This window comes from Saccopteryx leptura, chromosome X, assembly GCF_036850995.1.
Source record: "Saccopteryx leptura isolate mSacLep1 chromosome X, mSacLep1_pri_phased_curated, whole genome shotgun sequence".
Classification (NCBI taxonomy): domain Eukaryota; kingdom Metazoa; phylum Chordata; class Mammalia; order Chiroptera; family Emballonuridae; genus Saccopteryx; species Saccopteryx leptura.
This window is the reverse complement of record NC_089516.1, coordinates 38,012,604-38,037,797: the sequence shown is the minus strand read 5'-3', so window position 1 is coordinate 38,037,797 and position 25,194 is coordinate 38,012,604. Positions and strand designations below refer to the sequence as shown.

The 25,194-nt window shown below is 37.5% G+C and overlaps 1 protein-coding gene across 1 annotated transcript in view; it reads left to right on the top strand.

Moving 5' to 3' along the window:
* The window catches only part of KLF8 (KLF transcription factor 8), a 171,753-nt gene extending 148,336 nt beyond the window's left edge, over window positions 1-23,417 (top strand). Inside the window, exons 3-6 of the mRNA XM_066356054.1 lie at window positions 1,468-2,032; window positions 5,641-5,743; window positions 6,384-6,523; window positions 21,391-23,417. Of these exons, the coding sequence (XP_066212151.1) occupies window positions 1,468-2,032; window positions 5,641-5,743; window positions 6,384-6,523; window positions 21,391-21,572 (990 nt within the window). The 3' untranslated portion in view covers window positions 21,573-23,417. The remainder of the gene's footprint in view (window positions 1-1,467; window positions 2,033-5,640; window positions 5,744-6,383; window positions 6,524-21,390) is intronic.
* Window positions 23,418-25,194: the final 1,777 nt, after the last annotated feature.

Genomic DNA, 25,194 nt, shown 5'->3' with positions numbered 1-25,194 from the left:
ACCTATCCTCCATTGAGGAGCTAGTTAAATCTCACAAAAATAGCTTTGCTTATATCACTCCCCTCCTCCAATCAACTATATTTTATCATCCAACCTTTCCTTCACATTCCAAAAACACAAAAATAAAGTATAGTTGTATTTTGTATAAGAGATGCATTTCTGAACATGTCTCATACAGCAAAACTCCCATAATTCAAAAATAATTCTGAAAGAGTATAGAGTCTTGCTTTGTTTACTGGCTAAAATAACACCACCATCCTAGGCCACCTTCAAGGTCTAGAGTTTTGTCTGGCAATGGCATACACAGTTCACAATACCCTTGACCTTTGAATTAATGGAATTCTTAAAAATATTTTTTTGAAGTGAGAGTAGGGGAGATACAGAGCCAGACTCCTGCATACTCCCTGACCAGGATCCATCTGGCAACCCCCATCTGGGGCTGATGCTCTGCCCAGTGGGGCCTCTCCAACCAAGCTATTTTTAGCACCTGAGGTGGAGGCTAGCTGGAGCCATCTTCAGTGCCTGGGGCCAACGTGCTTTTATCAATCGAGTCATGACTACAGGAGAGAAAGAGAGAGAGGGAAGGGGAAGAAGAGGGGTTGGGGGAGGAGCAGATGGTCACCTCTCCTGTGTGCCTTGACCAAGAATCAAGTCTGGGACTTCCACACAGCAGGTCGATGCTCTACCACTGAGCCAACCAGCCAGGGCCAAAAGTTTTTTTTTTTTTTAATTAAGTTGAGTTTTTATGTTCTTTTATATATTACCTATCAAGTTCTTATTTAACCAGTATTTTTATGTGAAATTTACACAGTTCAGTTTTGCATATAATACAACTGTCTGTATTGCATCAATATTTTCTAAGCATAATATCTTTTGTTAAGTCTCTGCAGATAGGAATGTCTTTCTTACCCATTCTCTGCCTAAAGAATTCATATCAATTATCTAAGACCCATCTAAAATCCAATTCTTCCTTGAAGCCTTTCCTGATCCTCGACAGAATAAATCATTCTATTTTCTTTTTCCACAACACTGCCTATATGGCTGCTGCATTACTTATTATGGCATGACTTATAAACTACTCACATAATTCTATTATTATAGTTAGTATATTAGTATGCAGTTTGTGGCTATATTTTATTCATATGTGCCCTTCCCCTCTGGGCTTCAGACAGTATTTATAGTGGATACATAGAGTGTTGACTTTAATTAATTTTGCATAATTATTGTAAAGATTAAATAAAACAATTTGTAGCATTGCCTGATACAATGTATAGTATTGATGCTAAGTAAAGTTACCTTTCCTTTTTCCTCTTTTGTGTACTCTTGCTTCATTTCTTTCAACTCCTTATGTATTCTGTTCATGAGGAGAGAATGGAAATTTCTTTCTTTCATTGCTTGCATGTCTGTTCTTCAGGACAATAGCGCTGACTCTTCTGCATCTCTCATTTGTTTATTAATTTATTTTAGGTCACTGGCTCTGTTCAGATAAGAGACCCTCCAAAGACAGAAGACAAAAGTTGTATGACAGCTCTACCACTTCTGGATGCCAACCCCATGGAGAACCCAGCACTGTTTAATGACATCAAGATTGAGCCCCCAGAAGAACTTCTGGCTAATGATTTCAACCTGCCCCAAGTGGAACCAGTAGATCTGTCTTTTCATAAGCCCAAGGCTCCCCTCCAGCCTGCCAGCATGCTGCAAGCTCCAATACGTCCTCCCAAACCACAGCCTACTCCCCATACTCCTGTAGTATCCACTTCAACATCTGACACAAGCACTTTAGCTAACATCCCTACAGTTCTAACACCAGGCTCTATTCTGGCTTCCTCTCAGGGCACTGGTGGCCAGCAGATCTTGCATGTGATTCACACCATCCCTTCAGTCAGTCTGCCAAATAAAATGGGTGGTCTGAAGACCATTCCAGTAGTGGTACAGTCACTGCCCATGGTGTATACTGCTTTGCCTGCAGATGGGAGCCCTGCAGCCATTACAGTCCCACTCATTGGAGGAGATGGCAAAAATGCTGGATCAGGTGAGCATCATTATGGCCCTTTCCTGGGCTTCACCTTCATCCATCTATTCTCTTTTCGAGTTGTCCTATTTCCTATCTCTTATTACCCCAGTTATCCTTGCATACAGCTCCAAGCATAATCTTTTATAAACACTGTTTTTATTATGTTTTTTTTTTCAATGTTTAAGAATATATAGCTGGACCAGGCAGTGGCGCAGTGGTTAGAGCGTTGGACTGGGATGCGGAGGACACAGGTTCGAGACCCCGAGGTTGCTAGCTTGAGTGCGAGCTCATCTGGTTTGAGCAAAAAGCTCACTAGCTTGGACCCAAGGTTGCTGGCTCGAGCAAGGGGTTACTCGGTCTGCTAAAGGCCCACGGTCAAGGCACATATGAGAAAGCAATCAATGAACAACTAAGGTGTCGCAATGCACAACAAAAACCTAATGATTGATGCTTCTCATCTCTCTGTTCCTGTCTGTCTGTCCCTGTCTATCCCTCTCTCTGACTCTCTCTCTTTCTCTGGAAAAAAAAATATATATAGTGACTCTCTTTTGTTAATCTATGCTTCTCAAACTGAAATATGCATTACTTTGAGTAAAATACTATATATCTTCCTAAAACCTATATATTATTTTAGGGTAATTTTAAACATTTTGTATTTTTAAAATATGATTTTATTAAAGAGAAAAAATATAAAATTTGAATAACATTTTAAGATAAAACACTAACTTCAAAAATATTTTTAAGCTTACTAAAGCTTGAGTTTTTTTTTCAGGAAAGTATTTTTATTCTTTTATGCCATTAGGAATGCTTTGGTGGACAAGTTGAGAATATTTCTAGCCCTACATAGTTAGCCAGACTTAGCTCCTACCTTTCCTAACACTCTACTCCTTTTCTTCCCTGAAAGTAAAAGTCTTCTTTGAAATATTGCTATTTTCCCTGTGTTCCTCCTTATTTAACATCCATCACCCTCTGATTTATCTTTAATTTTTTAGTAAGAGAGAGACATAGAGAGAGACAGACAGAAAGGGAAAGAGATGAGAAGCATCAAGTCTCAGTGGTGGCACTTAGGTTGTTCATTGATTGCTTTCTGATATGTGCCTTGACTGGGGAACTCCAGCTGAGCCATTGACCCCTTGCTCAAGCCAGTGACCTTGGGCTCAAGCAAGCGACCTTTGGGCTCAAGTCAGTGACCATGAGGTCATGTTTATGATCGCATGCTCAAGCCACAACCCCATGCTGAAGCCAGATGAGCCCATACTCAAGCCAGGGATCTTGAGATTTTCATCCTGGGTTCTCAGCATCCCAGTTCAATGCTCTATCCACTGCACCACCACCTGGTCAAGATCTATTTTTTTTCCTTGCCTGTATCACAAGTATATGGGCATTTTTCCTAACTAAATTATAAATTTCTCAAGGACAAAACTGTATCTTATCTTTCTTTGTGCATCTCCAGAGAACCTAACACAGTCGTAGATAGTAGTTGTTTAGCAACAAATAATTTGATGAACAAACTTGAAAATTTTTCCGAGAGAGTTTATATGATATGAAGTTTTTTTTTGTTTAATTTTTAAGATGAGTTTAGAATTCTAAAAGGTATAAAACAAATCTCCCTTTCACCACTATCCCCAACTATCCAGTCCCCCTCCTGGAAGTATATCCACTTTAGTTTGTAATTGGAAATGATCAAAGAAAAATATATGGCTTCTTGAAGTGTTTCAAAGTATTTAATTTAACCATATCTGTAGCATTTTAATCAGTTTGGGATGGTATGCCATAGGAAGGATGTTGGGAAATTGGAGTATAATTAGAAGAGAGAGATTAGGATGGTGTAAGGACTCAAATCCATGTCAAATGGGGAGCTGATAAATGTTTAGCATGAATTTAAAAGACCAAAGGGAAGCAGACATGTGAGTGAAAATGCCTAAGAATCAGATTTCAGCTCTCTCTCTATAAATTTTCTAAGGGTTTTCAACCTTTGAAATCTAATGCCTTGTGATTGTTCCATCACTAAATATGGGATATTGAAAAACAACATACTAAGTATCAATTTGCTAAGACTCTGCAGTGTCCTTTTGAATAAAAATGCCATCATTGACTCGTTAGTTTTGCTAATGGTAAGTATTCATAACAATTTTTTGAGATCTCTTGGGGAGGTTAATTAAAATACGGTTTTATGCCTGACTTGTGGTAGCACAGTGGATTAAGTGTCTACCTGGAATGCCGAGGTTTCTGGTTCAAAACCTTGGGCTTGCCTAGTCAAGGCACATATGAGAAGCAAATACTATGAGATGATGCTTCCTGCTCCACCCCCACATTTCTCTCTCTCTCTCTTTCTCTCTCTCTCTTTCTCTCTCTCTCTCTCTTTCCTCTCTCTAAAATCAATAAGTAAATCTTTTTAAAAATCCATGTTGACATGGGGGAAAATATGGTTATCAATTCTTGTATGAAGATAGAGAGCCAAAACCCCCCACCCCCCAAAAAAACAAAATTGGAAAATAAAATTTGCTGTATGAGAATTTACTATTACCAAGACGATACTAGCACCCAGGATTGGTTTGAAGGGGCTTTGAATATCCATCTGACCACCACAGCCACTCTAAATAAACAATAAAATTTAAAAGTGTTTTATATAGTTTCAAGCTAAGCTAAAATCATTAGCCCAGTGTTCTCCCAAATGGTATGATGGTATTCTAACACTTTAGATGAGATAGGTGCAGAAAACAATTGGAGCTTGAGAAGAAATTATCAAAATTTTTATTTGTATTTTCTCACTCCGTACAGGTTATTTTTTGGTTTATTTTCATAATGTACACAAAATTTTAAGGTACTAGTACATTTATATCATACACACACACACATGCACACACACATATTGAGATGCATGCTTAAAACATTTTAATGATGCACAATGTATAAAGGCGACTGCACTTGCCAGGTCCTCTCCCATTCAACTGTAATATCAGCTTCTTTAAGTTTCTTCTGTATAGAAGTATTAAAGCTTTACTTAGAGCTAGAAGACTGCTGACCACAGGATTGAGTTTTATTAGGTGTCAGAAACTTAAATAATTGATAATAAGAAACTTGAGAACTTCCCTAACATAAAGGAAAGGGAAAGATGTAACATATATCAAACATGTTTCATCTCATTGGCTTGTTTTCATTTAGGAGCACAAAAGCCAAGGGATGTGTTCTCACCTCTGAGGTGAGATTAGGCATTTATCTTAGGGTAGACAGTGAACTATTCAGACAATTTGATTCAGAAAACACATATTAAATCTGGCTTTTCAGCAAACCCTGTCCTGGGGGCTGGAGATAGAGAGTTGAATCATAACCAGACTCTATCCTAGACAAACCCACTATCCTGAATCACTATCTCAGAGAATCTTATCCTAGTGATACCAGGATGTTCCTTACTATCTTCCCTCAAAGGAATTTTTGTTTCCGGCTATGCTAAATTTTTAAAGTATTCTTCTCTTTCTTCCATACAAATATACTTCTTCCATCTTTGCTTTTTTTTTTAATTTCCTTTCTGCTACTTGTAATTGTGGGCCAATCTGGGAATCCTGAAAATGATAACAGATGCACATATATTTGTAGCCCACTCTGCTCCTTTTCTTTGCTTTTAGTGAAAGTTGACCCCACCTCCATGTCTCCACTGGAAATCCCAAGTGACAGTGAGGAAAGCACAAATGAGATAGGATCTTTGGCCTTACAGGGACTACAGCAAGAGTGAGTACTTTTGTCTTTACTTCAATTCCTTTCTGTATATACATATATGTGTCTGTGGTAATAATGGAAAAATTCTCAGATACAATAGTAAGAATTTGTGGACAACAAAATATAGGAAAACTGTCTTCTTAGCAAGGGTATGAGTTTGTGTGCATACATGTACAGAGACATGCATATTATGGCAGAGTTATGTTCTAATAGTAGATCATCAATTTTACCCTTGAAATATCTTCAAATTTCCTATAAAGTACAATTCCATACTGTTTATTTCTGTAAGTTTAAAGCAGCCATTTATTTGTGTTGAAACTAGTAAAATAGTTGGCTTGTGTTTTAGCAACCATGTCGTATAAAAATACATTTCTTTAAACACAAGAATGAAACTTATTAGAGTAAAATACACTGGGAACAGAAACCACCCAAGGGAATATTGCCATTTCTTAGAACCTGCATTTACTCCAGAATGGGCTAGTTGAGGGAATTGCTTATGCTATTTCAATTACTTCTTCCAGGGCCTAGGGTTAAATTTGTATAAATTAAATGCATGTATGAGGTGGTCCCATTGTATGTACATCTTTAGACCTATTTCTCTCTCTCTCTTTCTATGTCTCTCTCTCTCTCTTTCTCTCTCTCTTTTGTTCAGACCAGCAGCAATGAGCCAAATGCAGGGAGAAGAGTCCCTTGACTTGAAGAGAAGACGGATTCACCAATGTGACTTTGCAGGATGCAGCAAAGTATACACCAAAAGCTCTCACCTGAAAGCCCACCGCAGAATCCATACAGGTCTGCCCACCCCCAACACACGCGCGTACACACAAACACACACATACACACACACACACACACACACACACACACACACACGAGTTTCTGACAGATAGGAAGAGAAGAATGTCTTCAAAGACTGATCCATTTATACTCATGGGTACAAGCTCCATTTATGGCTTTTATTCTTATGTCTTCCTACTCTAAGGTAGCTTTTATAAAATCAGCTTATGAATACACTAAGCCTGGTGTCTTCTGAATAGTCATCATCCCCATTTATCACCTGTGGGTCTTTCTAATTGGGAAATCATAACACTTATGCAGACACCAAGGCAGCTAAGTCATCACTGTCTCTCTTGCTACCAGAGCCCCACAGGTTTTATGAGTACTGAAAAGCTCAAAGGCAGTTTAAGTGAAAGTAAATCAAGCATTTGGAGCTCAGCACCATTTACCAACCTATAGCATACATTTGTTCACATTAGAAAAAAAAAGTGCACATTAAAAAAAATAAGTAAAGCAGAGTGTGTCCTATCTGGAGAACTGTTACTCAACTCCAAATAAGAATTAGCAAATTTCCCAAATTTAACAACAAGCAGAAAAATCAAGATTTTTATGTGAAATGTCCTAGATTTTTAATTTTGGCACATAAGTAATAATTTCATATAACAGCATAGATTCAAGGAAAACTGCCTCTGTACCAGTTATAGCTTGCTAGTCATCATTTTATGCCCTCTGCCTGGGATACTCCTCTTCCCAAATCAACTCCAGCTTAGAATTGAAACTTGAGTACCCTAGACAAGAAAGGGACTCTTTTCTTGGTGACATAATACTGTGTTACATTTGTCATGTTAGGATTTGCATATAAGGATCCAGAGTTCTAGTCACTGTTCCCTGAAGATCTGAACAGGTGACTGATTTTCAGGTTGCATTGTATCAATATTTCCATGACTCCCTTCTTACTTATTGATATTTTGTTTGCTTCTCCTCATGTTGTGTTGTTGGATAGGGTCTTATGCTACTGACTATATATGTATATAGTTGAAGATGTGAGGTAGGAGTAAGCTTGCCTCGTTCTAATAACTGACAAAAGTCTAGCATACCTAGAACATGTTGCATGCAGTGACTGGTGGTAGACACATTGAAGGCAAGGATGGGAAGGGGAAGAGCACTTAAGAGGGTACTAGATTCGATTTCTTAGTATTTTGTTTAGGATATTTGCATCTGTATTCATTAATGATATTGGTCTGTAGTTTTATTATTTTTGTGTTGTCCATGCCCGGTTTTGGTATGAGGGTTATATTGGCCTCATAAAATGCATTAGGGAGTATTGCTTCTTATTCAATTTTTTGGAAGACTTTGGAAGACTTTTGGAACTAAGTCTTCTATTAATTCTTGGTAGAATTCACTAGTATAGCCATCTGGTTCTGGACTTTTGTTTTGGGGGGAGGTCTTTGATAGTTGTTTCTATTTCCTCCCTGCTTATACCCAAAAACTCAAAAATATTGGGTCATAAAGACACATGCACTCCCACGTTCATCACAGCATTATTCAACAGTGGCCAAGACATGGAAACAACCAAAGTGTCCCTCAGTAGAGGACTGAATAAAGAAGATGTGGTACATATATACAATGGAATACTCAGCCATAAGAAATAGTGACATAGTGACATTTATGACAACATGGATGGACCTTGAGAATGTTGTACTGAGTGAAATAAGTAAATCAGAAAAAACTAAGAACTGTATTATTTCACACATAGGTGGGATATAAACTGAGACTCATGGATATATATAGAAATGAAGTGGTTATGAGGAGGAAGGGGATGTGGGGGAGGGGAATGGAAGAGGGTTTAGGGGAAGGGTGTAAAAAGGGACAAATCTAAGGTGATAGAAGATGATTTGACTTTGGTTGATGGGTATGCAACATAATCAATAGTTCAAATATTATAGAAATGTTTACCTGAAACCTGTATACTCTTATTGTTCAATGTCACCATGTTAAAGTTAATTCTCTAAATAAAAATTAAAAAAGAAACAAATATATATATAAAAGAGGCTACTGTAGTGACCTAGGCCATGGATAGATAGATACATAGATAGATAGGTAGGTAGATATTAGATAGATATTCAGATATTCAGCTGAATTTTCAAAGTGCAAAAGTAGAATGATTTACTAGAGTCTAGTTTATACCTCACCCAACTTCAACAATTGGTTCAGAAGATGGCCAGTTTGTTTCTTCTACATCCCTACCAATTTCCACACTCCACACTATGATTTTAAAACAAATTTCAGACATCATATTATTTTTGTTTAGGAATATATTTTAAAAGACAAAGACATTTAAAAATAAGCATGAAGGCAGTAGCAAGAGATATTTAAAGTGCTCAAAGAAAGGAATCTAAAAATTCGTTAATATCAAATTTCCCCAGTTGTCTAATAAATGCTTTTTAAAAGTTTGTTCAAATAAGTAGGCTCTTACATTGGACAACATAGTCAATATGAAAAGGAGCTAACTATGCCAAAAGCTTGAGAAAAGTATTAATCTTCTTTTCTAGGCAGAGTATAAAAGCTGTGAGATGGGAATAAACTTGCCTTGTTCTAATAACTGACAGAAATCCAGCATTGTGAAGGCATATTAAGTTCAGTTGGTGGTGGAAGCATTTAGGTGCAAGAGTGGAAGGGGGAAAACCACTTAATAGGCCACACAAAAAATGATGAGAGCCTAGCTAAGATGTTGAGAGTGAATGTGAGGAGAAGGAAGTGAATTAGTGATTGAGGGGATACTGATGACTCTCATATTTTTGTTTTGAGTGACTGGGTGCATGGAGGTTCTATTTACAGAGATAATGCATTTTCCAATGATTACACAATTAGTAAGTGGAAAAAGTCCTCTGTAATCACACCTTGGTATACAACCTAGGTATACTTTTCTCTATTGCTGGTACTCCACAGGTACTTTGGAACTGAGATAGTTACAGATCTGCCTGCTTCACTGCCTTCAAATATTGTATATAATTCATTCCAAAGGGTCCCAAAGAGTGCTTTTCCTGTCTCTGGTGGATATTCTCTCAGCAGAGAACCATTCTCTCAGCTTATCTGGATCCTTCCTCTAGCTTGCAGTGAAGCTGTTTATCTCCTCTGAGCTGACAAGCATTTGAAGCATATAATACAGATACAACAATTGCCATTAAACATAGTGTCAGATAGAGACAGACTTATACATAGAGAGCAGGCTGGTAGCTGTCAGAGTGTCTGGGTGAAGAGGGTGAAGGGATTGAGCAAAAAAGGACGAAAAAGGGCAACAGTGTGGTGATTGCTGGAGGACGGGTGAGGTGGAGGAAGGTATGGCAGGATAAATGGTCATAGACAAAGATTTGACTTTCAGGGAGGGGTAAACACAGAATGTGGTGTTCAAAGATGTGTTGCAGAATGGGGCATCCAAAGCCTGTATAATTATGTTAACCAGTGTCACCCAAAAAAATACAATTTAAAAAAATACTTTTGAGCACCGGTTTTTAATAATGACATCACCCGTTCACCCAGACTCAAAATTTATCATTGGTTGTTAACATTCTCTTATGCCCTTAGTTATTTGTTTCTAAAGTTCTATTATTTCTTTCTTTAAATAGCTCTTTTATTGAGGATGAAGATATAATTGCAAAGAACATATATTGTGAAAATTTACTGTCTGGATTTGACATCCCATTCTTCACATTTCTTTATTTTTGCCTCAGTTTCCTTATGTATGAATATTAATGGTGCAAAAACATTTAATATAATATCTGGCATATAGTAAACATTCAGTAAATGTTAGTTATTATTAATGTTCTTTAAATTCCAGTTTCACAGCCACCCCTTTAAGCTTTTGTCTTAATTTATTCTTCCCCCAACTTTATTGAGTTGTAGTTGACCATTAAATTTGTATATATTTAAGTTTTAGAATTTAATAATTTGTTATATGTATACATTGTGAAACATTCACCACAATAAAGGCAATTAGCATGTCCATCACCTCACATACTTACCTTTTTAAAATTTTTTCGGAGGGAGTGAGAATACCTAAGATCCACTCTTCTAGACCATTTGAAGTATAGTGGTACAACATCAACAACTATAGTCACATTGCTGTATTAGATCTCCAGGACTTATTTATATTGCAAAACTGAAACTTCATACCCATTTACCAGCATCTTCACATGCCCTAGTCCCAGCCTCAGGTAACCACCATTCTATATTCTGTTTCAATGAGTTTGATATTGTTATGTTCCACATATTTCATGGGATCATACAATATTTGCTTTCTGAATCTATTCCACTTAGCCTAATCCTTTCTAGGTTCATCCATGTTGTTATAAATTAAAAGGTTTTCTTTCTTTTTTAAGGCTGAATAATATTTCATTGTATTTAATCTTCCTTATGCATTCATCCATCAACAGACACTTAGGTTTTTCCCCAAATCTTGGCTTTGTGAATAATTCTGTAATGAACATGGGACTGCATATATCTCTTTGAAATATTGATTTTATTTCTTTGGATATATACCCAGATGTGGGATTTCTGGATTATATTGGCAGTTCTATGTTTAATTTTTTGAGGAAACTTCATACTGTTTTATAGTGGCTATACCAATTTATATTCCCACCGACTGTATACAAGGATTCCTTTCACATTTTCTCTAATATTTCTTTTATCTTTCTAATAATAGCCATTTTAACAGGTATGAAGTAATATCTCATTGTGGTTTCTGTTTGCATTTCCCTGATGATTAATGAAGTTAAGTATATACCTGATGACCATTTGCTCCTCTTATTTTGAGAAATTTCTATTCAGATCCTTTTTTTTTTTTTTTTGCTATTGAACTGTATGAGTTCACTTATTTTGTATATCAACTCTATGAGATATGTTGTTTACAAATATTTTCTCCCATTCCATAAGTTGCCTTTCATTCTGTTGATTGTTTTACTTCCTGTGCAGAAATTTTTTAATTTGATGGAATCCCATTTGTCAACTTTTGTTTTTGTACCCATGCTTTTAATATCTTATCCAAAGAGAAGCATTGCCCAGACCAATGCCAAGAAGTTTTGCCCCTATGTTTAATAGTTTTATGATTTTAGGTTTTACTTTTAAGTCTTTAATTTACTTAGAGTTAACTTTTGCATATTATATGAAATAAGGGTCCAATTTCATTCTTCCGCTTATGAATATCCAGTTTTCTTAACTTTATTTTTATTTATTTATTTATTTATTTATTTTTGTATTTTTCTGAAGCTGGAAACAGTGAGGCAGTCAGACAGACTCCCACATGCGCCCGACTGGGATCCACCCGGCACGCCCACCAGGGGGAGATGCTCTGCCCATCCGGGGCATGGCTCTGTTGCGACCAAAGCCAGTCTAGCGCCTGAGGCAGAGGCCATGGAGCCATCCCCAGAGCCCGGGCCATCTTTGCTCCAATGGAGCCTTGGCTGCGGGAGGGGAAGAGAGAGACAGAGAGGAAAGAGAGGGGGTGGGGTGGAGAAGCAGATGGGCTTCTTCTGTGTGCCCTGGCCGGGAATCAAACCCGAGACTCCTGCATGCCAGGCCGATGCTCTACCACTGAGCCAACCATCCAGGGCTTCTTAACTCTGTTTATGGAAGTCTATCCTTATCCCGTTTTTTCTTATTGGCATGTTATTGAAAGTCAGTTGAGTGGAGATGCATGCATTTATATCTGAGCTCTCTTCGTTGGTTTATACATCTGTTTTTATATCAGTAATACACATTTTTTATTACTATAGCTTTGTAATATATTTTGAAATCAGAAAGTCTGATGCCTACAGTTCTATTCTTCTTGCTCAGAATTGTTTTGGCTATTCAAGGTCTTTTGTGCTTCCCTTTTAATTTTAGGGTTGTTTTTTTATTTATAAAGAAAACCAGTGGGATTTTGATAAGAATTACATTGAATCTGTAGGTCACTTTGGGTATAATGTATATTTTAACAATATTAATTTCTAAACCATGAACAGGGGATGTCCCTCTGTTTATCTGAATCTTTTTAAAATTTTATAATTTTCTATGTACAAGTATTCTACCTCATTAGTTAAATTGATTTCCAAGTGTTTCATCTTTTGTGCATTGATATTGTAAATGGGATTTTTAAAAATTTTCTTTTTAGATATGTTTTATTTGTATGTAAAAGTGTTATTAATTTTTGTATGTTGATTTTGTATATTGCAGCTTTAATGAATTTTTAAAATCAGTTCTAATAGGTTTTTTGTTTAGTATTTAGGATTTTCTATGTACGTGATTATGTCATCTACAAATGCAGATAATTTTACTTCCTTTTTTTCAATTTGGATGGTTTTTATTTATTTATTTTTCTTGTCTAATGTTTAAGCTGAGAGCTCTAATACTATGGTAAAAAAATAAGTAGAGTTGGCATCCTTACCTTGTATTGGATATTTTGGATATTAAGGGGAAAGCTTTCAGTTTTTCCTCATTAATTATAATGTTAGCCGTGGGTTTGTCACATACAGTTTTTATTGTGTTAAGGTAAGTTCCTTATATACCTATTTTGTTGATAGTTTTAATTATGAATGAATGTTGGAACTTTGTTAAATGCTTTTGCTGCAGTGGATTTAACTTTGTTAATGTGTTGTATCACATTGATTTATTTGAGTATATTGAACCTCCCTTTCATCACCCCAAGGATAAATCTAACATGATCATGGTGTATGATCCTTTTAACATACTGTTGAATTGAGTTTTCTATATAGTACTATGTTGAGGATTTTGCATCTATATTCATTAGGGATATTGATCTATAGTTTTCTTGTAGTTCTTTGTCTAGCTTTGGTATGAAGGCCATGATTTCCTCATAGGATGAGTTTGGAAGCATTACTTCATTTTCCAATTTTTGAAAGAATTAAAAAATTATTAGTATGAATTATTCTTTGAATATCTTGAAATTCCCCATGAAGCCTTATGGTCCTGGAGTTTTCTTTTTTGAGAGATTTTTGATTACTGATTCAATCTTCTTCTTTGCTACTGGTCTGTTTAAGCTTCCTATTTTTTTTAATTTAACTTTGGTAGGCTATATGTTTCTAAGAAACTCGATTTCTTTTAAGTTATCTAGTTTTGGGGTATATAATTGTCCCTTATGATATTTTCATATCTGAGGCATCCATTGTACTGTTTTTCTCTCATTTATGATTTTATATTTATTTGAATCTCTTGTTACATGTATTCTTTTTTATTGAATTTATTGAGGTGACACTGGTTAACAAAACAACACAGGGTTCAGGTACATAATTCCACAGCAAATCATCTGTACACTGTATTGTGTGCTCACCATGCTGAGTCAAGTTTCTGTCCATTACAATTTATCCCACCTATACCCTCCTCCACCTTCCCTAAAATACCCCTCCACCCAGCAATCACCACACTGTTGTCCATGATCATGACAAGTGTTGGCGAGGATGTGGGGATGGTACATCCTTATGACCTAGCAATTCTACTTCTGGAAATTTATCTCAAAAAACTCAAAACACTAATTCAAAAGAATATATGCAGTCCTATGTTCATTGCAGCATTATTTATAATAGCCAAGATTTTAAAGCAGCCCAAATGTTCATCAGTAGGTGAGTGGATAAAAAAAAAACTGTGGTATGTTTACACAGCAGAAAAAGAAGGAAATATTACCCTTTGCAACAGTATGGATGGACCTGGAGAGCATTATGCTAAGTGAAATAAGCAATCAGAGGAAGACAAGTACTGTTTTCTGGTTTTAGTAAGGTAACTCCATACCACTTTCTACAATGGCAGCACCAGTCTGCATTCTCACTAATAGTGCACAAGGATGCCCTTTTCTCCACATCCTCATTAACACTTCTCATGATCACAAACAACAGTGTGGTAATTGCTTTGTGGAAGGTTAGTTTAGGGAAGGTGGAGGAGGGTTACCCTAATAGGCTCCTATTCATTTTAATTCATCTTGCATACCATCACTAGATCATTCCAATCTACAACTTCTACTCTTGAGATAAAAGGTTGTCACTGTTACTCATACCTCCTTGAAAATAGTTTTGTTAGGCTTGCTCACTTGCACTTTGCATGATTAGTGCATGAGCACATAGCCTATGTAAGGCTACGGTGCTTTCCCTTGGCACAGATTGCTTGTCCACCACTGTGATGGACTGTTTGTCAGATCACTTGCCTGCCACTATGAAAAGCAGTTTTTCACTGCTTGTTTGCTTGCCTACCATTGTAAGCATCTAATAAATGGGAATGGCCCAACACTTTCTGGCTCCACAGTTCCTCTGCTGTCTTGCCAAATCCAATGTGAAATTGCCGGGCATTGGCTGCCAGCATTACATCTGGCATAGTGAGCAGGATTTGAATCAGATCCGTATGGAGCTCCCAACACCCTTGAAGGGTAGAATAGAGGAGTGGCTGTTCTTGAGCATGTGGTTCCCTATGGCTACCCTGTTTGGGGCTGAGGGATGGGTATTTTTTACAGCCCTGTGAGAAGAAACTGAAAACTCTCCAGGAGAGGCTGCACGAGGTCAAACACTCCAGGATGAGCTGCAAGCTGAGTGCCAGCAGTGGCAGGTGCTGGGACAGTTGCTCTGAGTTTGAGAATTCTACTACAAGCTGGAAGCTGAACACTGGCAGCAGCAGTTGTTAGAGAAACAGCTGAAGATTTGAGAGCTCCAGTTTTAGCTTGAGGCTGAGAGCTGGCAGCTGCAAGAGCCAAAGCGGTTGCTGAAGAAGGAGCTACATTTTTGCCAGTGGAGTGGCTGTGAGTCAACAGTAGTAGTCGTTTCCAACTCCTCCTCCTCTGTGGAGGAAGAGCTTTGGGTTGAAACTGCCATTGGCAGACTCAGAGCCCAGCCGTCGGCAGACTCAGAGCCCAGCTGGTGGTCACCCAGAAGGTAAAAAACCCAGCATCAAAAAGTGTCTCAGGGACAGGCACAACCCCCTCTGCAAGTAGTTAAATACTCTGTGGTCCAGCACTACACCCACACAGAGTTGATGCAGTTAGGGGCAGAATTCAGGCAGAAACCTACTGAGCCCCTGGCAGCTTGGTTGCTGCAGTTGTGGGACATAAGGTGAATGGCATCATGCTCTCTGGAGCAGAGATGGAGAAATTAGTCACCATTACCATGCACACCTCCTTGAGACAGTGTCTTCAGAACTGCCAGGACAACCCGGAAAAACATACCTTATTAGAGTGGGTGATGGCTGCCATTTGTATGGTCTGGCAGAATGCTGGAAACTTGACAGAGGCAGTGAGTTGATGGCAGTCATATACTGAGCTGCAGCAGGTCCTCCAGGAACTAGGTATGAAGAATGCTGCTTTCAACCTGAGGACCCGTGGGCCAGATGAGGAGATATGTATGGTAGGAATGAGGGACCTTATTTTCTGTAGCACTACATCAGCCCTTTTTGGGTCACTAGTGGCTATCTTGGACCCCTATGTGGGGCAACCCATCAGTGCTGACACATAGATGGTGGCAGATTTGGGGGAGGCAGAAACGGCATGGCATCATAAGGGTGTGCAGGCTGTTGCAGGTACTACTCCTGCCCCAGACTAACAAGAAGAATGGGCCTTTAAAGGTTACCTGAACACAGATGTGGGTAAATTTGATTGCAGCCAGGGAAAATAGATAGCAGGTCTAATAGAGTCCTGTCAGAGCCTTGGCAACAGCTTAAGCTTTGGGGAAGTGGGTAGCCCCAGCAGCTGCCAAGAAAATGGCTAGAGTGAGCACATGGCAAAACCACATATGTAAGTCTACAGGTGTGTTCCCTTGGTGCAGATTGCTAGCTCACCACTGTGAGGGGCTGTTTGGTGGATCACTTGCCCACCACTATGAGAGGCAGTTTTCTCCTGCCTGTTTGCTTACCCATTGTTGTAACAATCTAATAAATGGGAATGGCCCGATATCTTCCAGCTCTCTAGTTCCTCTACCATTTGCTTGAATCCAATGTGTACTTGCCTGGCCTTGGCCACTGGCATTACACCTCCCCACCACCGTTGCCTTCAGGCAGTGGTGTACCAAGAAGGAGAAGGCTATGGGAGCTGTCTGTCATGGCAAGAAAGAGGTTTTTATTACTGACATGTTTACCATTGGAACATGATGATAACAAAGATAAAGCTAAATATTCTCTGTAATTATTATTTTAAAATTCTTTGTATACCAGTGCATTTTTTGCCTGTAATATTGATTGTTTATTTTTAAATTTAATTTATTAATTTTATTTTGTATTTTATTTTTTTCATTTTTCTGAAGCTGGAAACAGGGAGAGACAGTCTGACAGACTCCTGCATGCGCCCGACCGGGATCCACCCGGCACGCCCACCAGGGGCGATGCTCTGCCCACCAGGGGGTGATGCTCTGCCCATCCTGGGCGTCGCCATGTTGCGACCAGAGCCACTCTAGCGCCTGAGGCAGAGGCCACAGAGCCATCCCCAGCGCCCAGGCCATCTTTGCTCCAATGGAGCCTTGGCTGCGGGAGGGGAAGAGAGAGACAGAGAGGAAAGTGCGGCGGAGGGGTGGAGAAGCAAATGGGCGCTTCTCCTGTGTGCCCTGCCCGGGAATCGAACCCGGGTCCTCCGCACGCTAGGCCGACGCTCTACCGCTGAGTCAACCGGACAGGGCTAATTTATTAATTTTATAGAGAGAAGAAGGGGGGAAAAGAGAGAGAGAGACATTGATTTCCACTTATTTATGATCAATTGGTTGACTCTTGTATGTGCTCTGACATGGGATGGAACCCACAATCTTAGTGTATTGGAATGATGCTCTAACCAACTCAGATACCTGGCCAACATTATTGATTATTTATGATTACAAAATAATACATGTTCATTATTGAAGGTGGGAAATAAAGACATGCATTAAAAAGAAAACAAACAAGCCCTGGCTGGTTGGCTCAGTGGTAGAGCGTCAGCCTGGCATGTGGAAATCCTGGATTTGATTCCTGGCCAGGGCACACAGGAGAAGCACCTATCTGATTCTCCACCCTTCCCCCTCTCCTTTCTCTTTATCTTTCTCTTCCACTCTCACAGCCAAGGTTCCATTGGAGCAAAGTTGGCCAGGGTGCTGAGGATAGCTCCATGGCCTTCACCTCAGGTACTAGAATGGCTCTGGTTGCAACGGAACAACACCCCACATGGGCAGAGCATTGCCCCCTAGTGGGCATGCTAGGTGGATCCTGATATGGGTGCATGCGGGAGTCTGTCTCTCTGCCTCCCCGCTTCTCACTTCAGAAAAAAATGCAAAAAAAAAAAAAAAAAAAAAAAAAAGAAAACAGATAGTTACTAGGTTTAATGTGGTAATCACATTTAAGGTAGATAAATATTGAATCATTATGTTATACACCTGAAACTAAGATAATATTGTATGCCAACTATATTTAAATAACAAAGAAGCATTACCCTAATCATATGACCTAGATTTAACCTCAGTTAATATTTTTTCTCAAATAGCTTCTTATTGTTTCCTTTTAAATTTTTGATGGGATTGTAAACTAGTGTAGCCACTATGGGAAAAAGTATGGAGGTTCTTCAAAAATGTTAAAAGAGAACTACGATATGACCCCAAAATCCCACTTCTTTAGGTATTTATCCAAATAAATTAAAAACACTAATTCTAAAAGATAGGTGTGCCCCTGTGTTCATTGCATCATTATGTACAATAGACAAGATATAAAACCAATTAAGTGTCCATCAATAGATGAATGGATAAAATGACATGATTATATATATAATATATGCATGTATGTATAAATATATATATATATATATATATATATATATATATATATATACACACACACACAATAAATTGTCACTCATCCATAAAAAAAGAATGAAATGGTGCCATCTGTGACAACATGAATGGACCTGGAGGGTATTATGCTAAGTGAAATAAATAAGACAGAGACAAATAAAGATGTCATTACATGTGGAATTTAAAAAACAAAACAAATGAACAAATAAAACAAAAAAATACATAATTACAAAATACAAACTGATGGTTGCCAGATGAGAAGGGGTAGTGGATGGGTGGGAAAAAATGAAAGGGACTAAAAAGTAAAAACTCTCAGTTATAGAATAAGTTATGAGGATGCAATGCACAGCTTTGGGAATATAATGAATAATATAATTGTGTCAGATGGTTACTGTACTTACATGGTGATCATTTCATAAGGTTTATAAATGGCTATTCGCTATGTTGTACACCTGAAACTAACATAATATTGTATGTTAACTATAATTAAAATAGATTTAAAACAAAGAATATAAAATTTTATTATAAAGTACAATATCATGTTGTTGTTTTTTTATAAGCTAGAAGCTTTCAGTAAATTTGGTACGGAAATATTGAAGACAGGTCAGGAATTGAGAACAAAAACAAAAGAAAAAGCAGAGGTTAGGTAGCCTGGCCTGGAAACTTTGTCTGGCAGCAAAAAGTTCTAAGTTATTAAGAGAATTCATTGCCCTCAGTACCCACTATGTTCTCAAATATAGATTGGGATCTAGCTCGTGTAGGGTACCTATGTTTGATGGATCAATTTAAGACTCCCAGAAATTCCTTAACAATATCCATTCTACCAATGTCTAGCTATTCTCTTGACTGAGAAATGACATGAGCCTATCTATTGTTATCTCTACAATTTTTTTTTAATTTAGAAGTTAAATTTAATGGGGTGACATTGATCAATAAGAGTACATAGGTTTCAGGTGAACATTTCCATGACATTTGAACTGCTGATTGTGTTGTGTGCCCATCCCCCAAAGTCAACTCATTTTCTGTCCCCATGTATTTGTCCTCTCTTATTTCCCTCCTGCAGTAACCATTTCAGTTTTGTCTATGTCCACAAGCCCACCTATGTGTGAAATATATATAGTTCTTAGCTTTTTTGGATTTATTTATTTCGCTTAGTATAATGTTCTCAAGGTGCATCAATGTTGTAAATGGCAATATATCATCTTTTTTTTTTGTAAGAGAGGCTGGGAGAGAGATATAGGATAATCAAGCTGTATGTACCCTGACTGGGGAATTGAACAGGCAACCTCCATGCTCTGGGATGATGCTCAAACCAATTGAGTCTGAATTTTTATTGATTTTTAGAGAGATAGAGAAAGGAAGGGAGATACAGGGGAGGGAGAAGAGAAGCATTTGTTTGTTGTTTCACTCAGTCCTACATTCATTGGTTGCTTCCCATGTGTGCCCTGACCACAGATTGAACCCACAACCTTGCTGTTTTGGGATGACACTCTTAAGCTGAACTAAATGGTCAGGGATATCATCATTTCTTATAGCTGAGTGGTATTTCATTCTATCTCTGTACCACATCTTCTTTATTCAATCCTCTATCGAAGGACACTTTGGTTGTTTCCATGTCTTGGCCACTATGAATAATGCTGCAATGAACATGGGGGTGCATGTCTTTTTGCATACCACTATTTTCAAGTTTTTTTGGGTAGGTACCCAATAGAGGGATTGATGAGTCATATGGTAGCTCTGTTCTTAATTTTTTGAGATAACCACCATACTGTCTTCCATAATGGCTATACGAGTTTACATTCCTCCCAGCAGTGAATGAGGGTTCCTTTTTCTCCACAACTTCTTACCTGTCCTATTGATAACGGCCAATCTAACAGATGTGAGGTGGTATCTCATTGTAGTTTTGATATGAATTTCTCTGATAGCTAGTGAAAATGAGCATCTTTTCATTTATCTGTTGGCCATTTATATATCTTCTTTGGAGAAGTGTCTGTTCAGGTCTTCTCCCCATTTTTTAATTGGATTGTTTGCTTGTTTGTTGCTGAGCTTTATGAGTTATTTATATATTTTGGATAATGACCCCTGCACTTATCATGGTGATCACTTCATAAGGCACATAAATTCCTAATTACTATGTTGTACTAATATAATATTGTTTGTTAACTATAATTAAAAATAGATTTAAAACAAATATTATAAAATTTTATTATATGAGACAATATCATGATTATTAAAACATTCAAAGGATTCAGAAAAGTGAAAAGTAAAAAGAGAAAGTGCTCTTCCTCCAGTTTTCATCCTCGCTTTCCAGATATTCACTCACTGTTAATAATTTCTCTCAAAATTTACATTTAAGTATATTGATATTGCCTTTATTCTGAGTATATAAACATGTGGTGTATGATCTGTACACCATAATGGGATCATTTTGTGTTAATGTATTTTATATACTTTTCTTAGCCTTTTTATCTAGAGTATGCATATTCCATAGCCCAGATGCAACCTGGGGATACTGAACGTGGACTATTTCAAAAAGTTTGACTCGATGCTTCTCCTCACCCCATTCATTCCATGCCCTTTAATTTCTGACTTTACACAGAGGAAAACCTGTAGCCTGAGCTGAAGGCTCATTCTTATGAATTACAAATTCCTTCTGTGTATATGACTCTATTTTCAACTATTTATTTAGAGGTATTAGAGGAGAGGATATGGTTGCTACAGTGTAGAGTGTCAAAGACCTCAGTGTGGATCCCAGGTTTATCATTTACTAGCTGTGTTTAGAAAAGAAAATGTGTCAAACAACCCTGTGAGATATTTTATCTGCCTTTAGAGATAACTAAACAGAGAGCCAGCCTGGGATAAGTTACTTATTTAAGGTCACACAGCTTGTATGTAGTAGAGTCAAGATTCAAGCAACGGCCTGTTTGAGCCAGCACCTACATGTTTTCACTCTATCATCTGAGTTTCTCTTTAGCACTTCTGTAAAAATGAAGAAGAGCATATCTTCATAGTGATTGCTTCACCTTTTAAGCAAAGAGGTTATGTACTGTTATCTTTTAAGTATCCAGACATCTCTTCTCTGATTTCTTTTGTTTTTCCATATTCTCTTTTTAGGAGAGAAGCCTTATAAATGCACCTGGGATGGCTGCTCCTGGAAATTTGCTCGCTCAGATGAGCTTACCCGCCATTTCCGCAAGCACACAGGCATCAAGCCCTTTCGGTGCACAGACTGCAACCGTAGCTTTTCTCGCTCTGATCACCTGTCCCTGCACCGCCGGCGCCATGACACCATGTGAGCTCCACAGTCGCACTAGAAGAGCTGCACTGGTCTCATTCGTGTGTGTGTGTGTGTGTGTATGTGTGTGTGTGTGTTTTGAAGTCATGACCATCTTTTCCTCTTTGACTTCAGCTTGCCTCTGGGATGGGGTTGGAGCAGCTCACTGAGCCAGGTTGATGAGACTAGAGGAAAAGATAACTGATTTCCCATGGAGGCTCCTCATATTCCATCTTCACCTCTCCACTGTCCACTCCCCAGTTATATCAACTTCTGCATAGGTTGAATAAAAAGTGTGGCACCCATGGTTGGAGATGGGACATTTTTTCCTACAATAACAAAACAGGAAGGCTGTGAACAAACATATGCTGCTTTCTTCCTGTTTTTTCCCCAGTTTTCTTCTAGAATTCTTATCTACTTTTTTTTTTTAATCAGTACTTAAAAGTGGTTGGTAGTGTTTTAAAACGACTTTTTTATTTTTCAAGTTCCTAGACAGAAGAGAGCATAACAGTGTAGTTCATTGATAGAATGGATTTGGGTCATTAGCATAAGATACATTCTCAGTGAATAAACTGAGTCCCATACAAATCTCAAGGGTTTTGTAAATCTAATCCTATTTGTTCTACAGTTTGGTTTTGAGATAATGAGGGCGCTTCTGCTTCTTATGTCCATAGAAGAAAATGAAGGGATCATTTATCCATGTCCTCCTTCTTCTTTTTCTTCCTCCTTCAAGATTAAAGATTTTACAGCACAATCGCATTCCTTGTTAGGTTAAATATTTGTTAGGACAAATATTCAAAGCACACACAGACATGCCAGTTAGGTAAAAAGTGTTTCAGGAGAGTATGTTGGACCATGACAGAAAGAAGCAGAACCAGGATAATCCTGAAAAAATTGAGGGGGACTTTCATTTGGATAGGATAATAAAAGTGCAATAATCACAAACCTCATTAAAATGGCAGCCTGTTGAGACATTGTATTGAGAGGCTGCACTGTACTGTTTATTCTTTTGTTTACATAAAGCAACTATTATGAGTATAATGCATGATAAGAAATCATACACTGAGGCCATGTTATAGAGAGATGAAGGGTTTTAAGAAAATATTTGTTCATTCCATGACATTATTGGCTGCATTCCTGTATTTCAGTTGGAATATAAGGATATTTAGTGAAAACCGAAATACAAAAAGAAATTCAATACTCTGCAACTGCTATGAACGCCGAAGCCATTTCTTTTAGCCATTACAGCATGTTGCCTACTATACACATTTGGTTACCAAATCTGACTGTTTCATAATAGTCTGTGAGACATAAAACCCTGTGTTCCAGGTTCTGGACCTCAGATCTACCTCCACATGGCATATTTCCTTTCTCCAAAGGGAGGGAGAGTTTGCATCACTTAACTTTGTACTCAGCCTCTCTTCTAAATGTTGTCTTCATATTGAACTCATTTTCCATGGCAGATATTCAGCCAGTTCCCGCTTAAATACTTTAGGTTACTACCTCCCAAGGTTTATCCATTATGAATGAATAATATAATTCTAGCACCAATAAGAGATTTTATTAACCATCCACTCCTAACCATCTATTCATATTTTACAGATGAGACAACTACAGGTCAGATTCTTTTTCCAGATTTCCTTGAGGCCTTATAGACCTGCACAGCCATTCTCCCAAGGATCATATTATTAAACCAAATTAGAGAAGACTTTACATGATTAGTTGCAGTATTTGTTCAAATTTATATGTTATACTTCAGAAAACTTTAGTTCATTCACAAAATCATTTACAGTTGGATTAAATAGTAAATAAAGTGTGCTTGTAATCATTGACATATAACATTAGGTACAGAATTTTTTTCTTTTAACACTTTCTGTATCTCAGAATTGATTTACCTCATTTAAACATAAATGTCTATATCATAAACCTTTGTAAATTCAAGGCTTGCCTGTATTGTTCAAATGATATGTGGATTTTTACTTTTCTCAATGTTATTTTGATATATACTTTTCTGTGACTTTTTGGTGTGTAAGTTCCACACTGTAGACTGAAAGAAAACTTTTTTTGTAGCTCTAAGAAAGATTGTTTAAGGTGAATTTCCATCATACATATTGGTTTAAGCTTATAATTGAGTAGTTGATATGGTATTTCGCAGTATAGTGCAAAGACTTACCCATTTTCTCTAGAGTTTGGATACTGAGACTTCCTTTTCCAGAGTTCATAACTGTCTTGTGCCCCACCCTCAGACCTCAGGATCATTTACATTGGAATATATAATCTATTAATAAATAAAGGCTTTCAAAAATACTATTATACTAACTAAAATGATAAAATTAAAATTCCAGATATTGACATCTCTGACACTCCTAAACCTTTATTCAATTTTTTTCCCTGCAAAGTAATGAGGGAATTTGTTACTACTTTAATTGTCTATCATCAGGAAACAATTTTAGTCCTATTCTTATTGTCCTCTCCCCTCCAAAACTGAGGGGATCATTCCAATCATTACATATACTTTTAAGAAATGTATCAAAATTTATTAAAAGCATTTCATAGCACACAGGGATTCAAATACAGTACAATAAAGCACTGCACCAGAAGCACATAGAATTTTGTTAAATAGACAGTGAGATGAATATGAACTGTATCTCTTTAGTATTTGGGATTAATTGAATACGCTGTGCTCAATCAGCAAAGCACCATTGTGTGGACAGTTGTGTAGGGAATGGAAAATGACCTTGTTTGATGGGGTTGAATAATATTCTGGGATTTATTGCAGTTTACCTAATTGTCAGTTGAACATAACTATTGACAGTTATGATTGGAAAATTCAGGAAAATATGAACTGATTGGGTAAATTAGGTGGAATTAATTGTGGACAAGATAGAAAAGTTTGTGAGGGTAACTTCTTTTTAAATAAAATGTTTATTTTAGAACAGTTGAAGATTTACCAAAAATTTGTGATGATTCTATAGTTTCCCTATACCCTACATCCAGTTTTCCCCTTTTATTAACATCTTTCATTAGTATGGGACATTTGTTATAATTAATGAAGTAATACTTATACATTATTAACTAAAGTTCAAACTTTATTCCAATTTCCTTAATTTTTACTGGACGCACGCACGTGCATGTGTGTGTGTGTGTGTGTTCCAGCATCCCATTCAGGATACCACATCACTTTTATTGGTCATATATCCTTAGGCCTCACTTGATTGTGGCAATTTCCCAGATTTTCCTTTTTTCCTACGACCTTGACAATTTTGAGGAGTATGTCCTTCAATTGAGATATGTCTGATATTTTTCTCATGATTAAACTAAAGATATAGATTTTGGGAGGAAAACCATAGAGGTAAACTACTATTTTCATCACATCATATTAACATGACTTATATATTTGATGCTAACCTTGATCACCTGGCTGAGATGGTGTTTGTCAGCTTTCTCCTCTGTAGTCTCTCCTTTACATTCCATACTGTATTCTTTGGAAGGAAGTCACTATGTGCAGCCCACACTTAAGGAGTGGTGAGTTGTGCACCACATCCTTGAAGGTGAGTATCTACAAAACAATATTTGGAATTCTGCACAGGAGATTTGATTCTTCTCCCTCATTTATTTATTTATGCAATTATTTACTTATATCA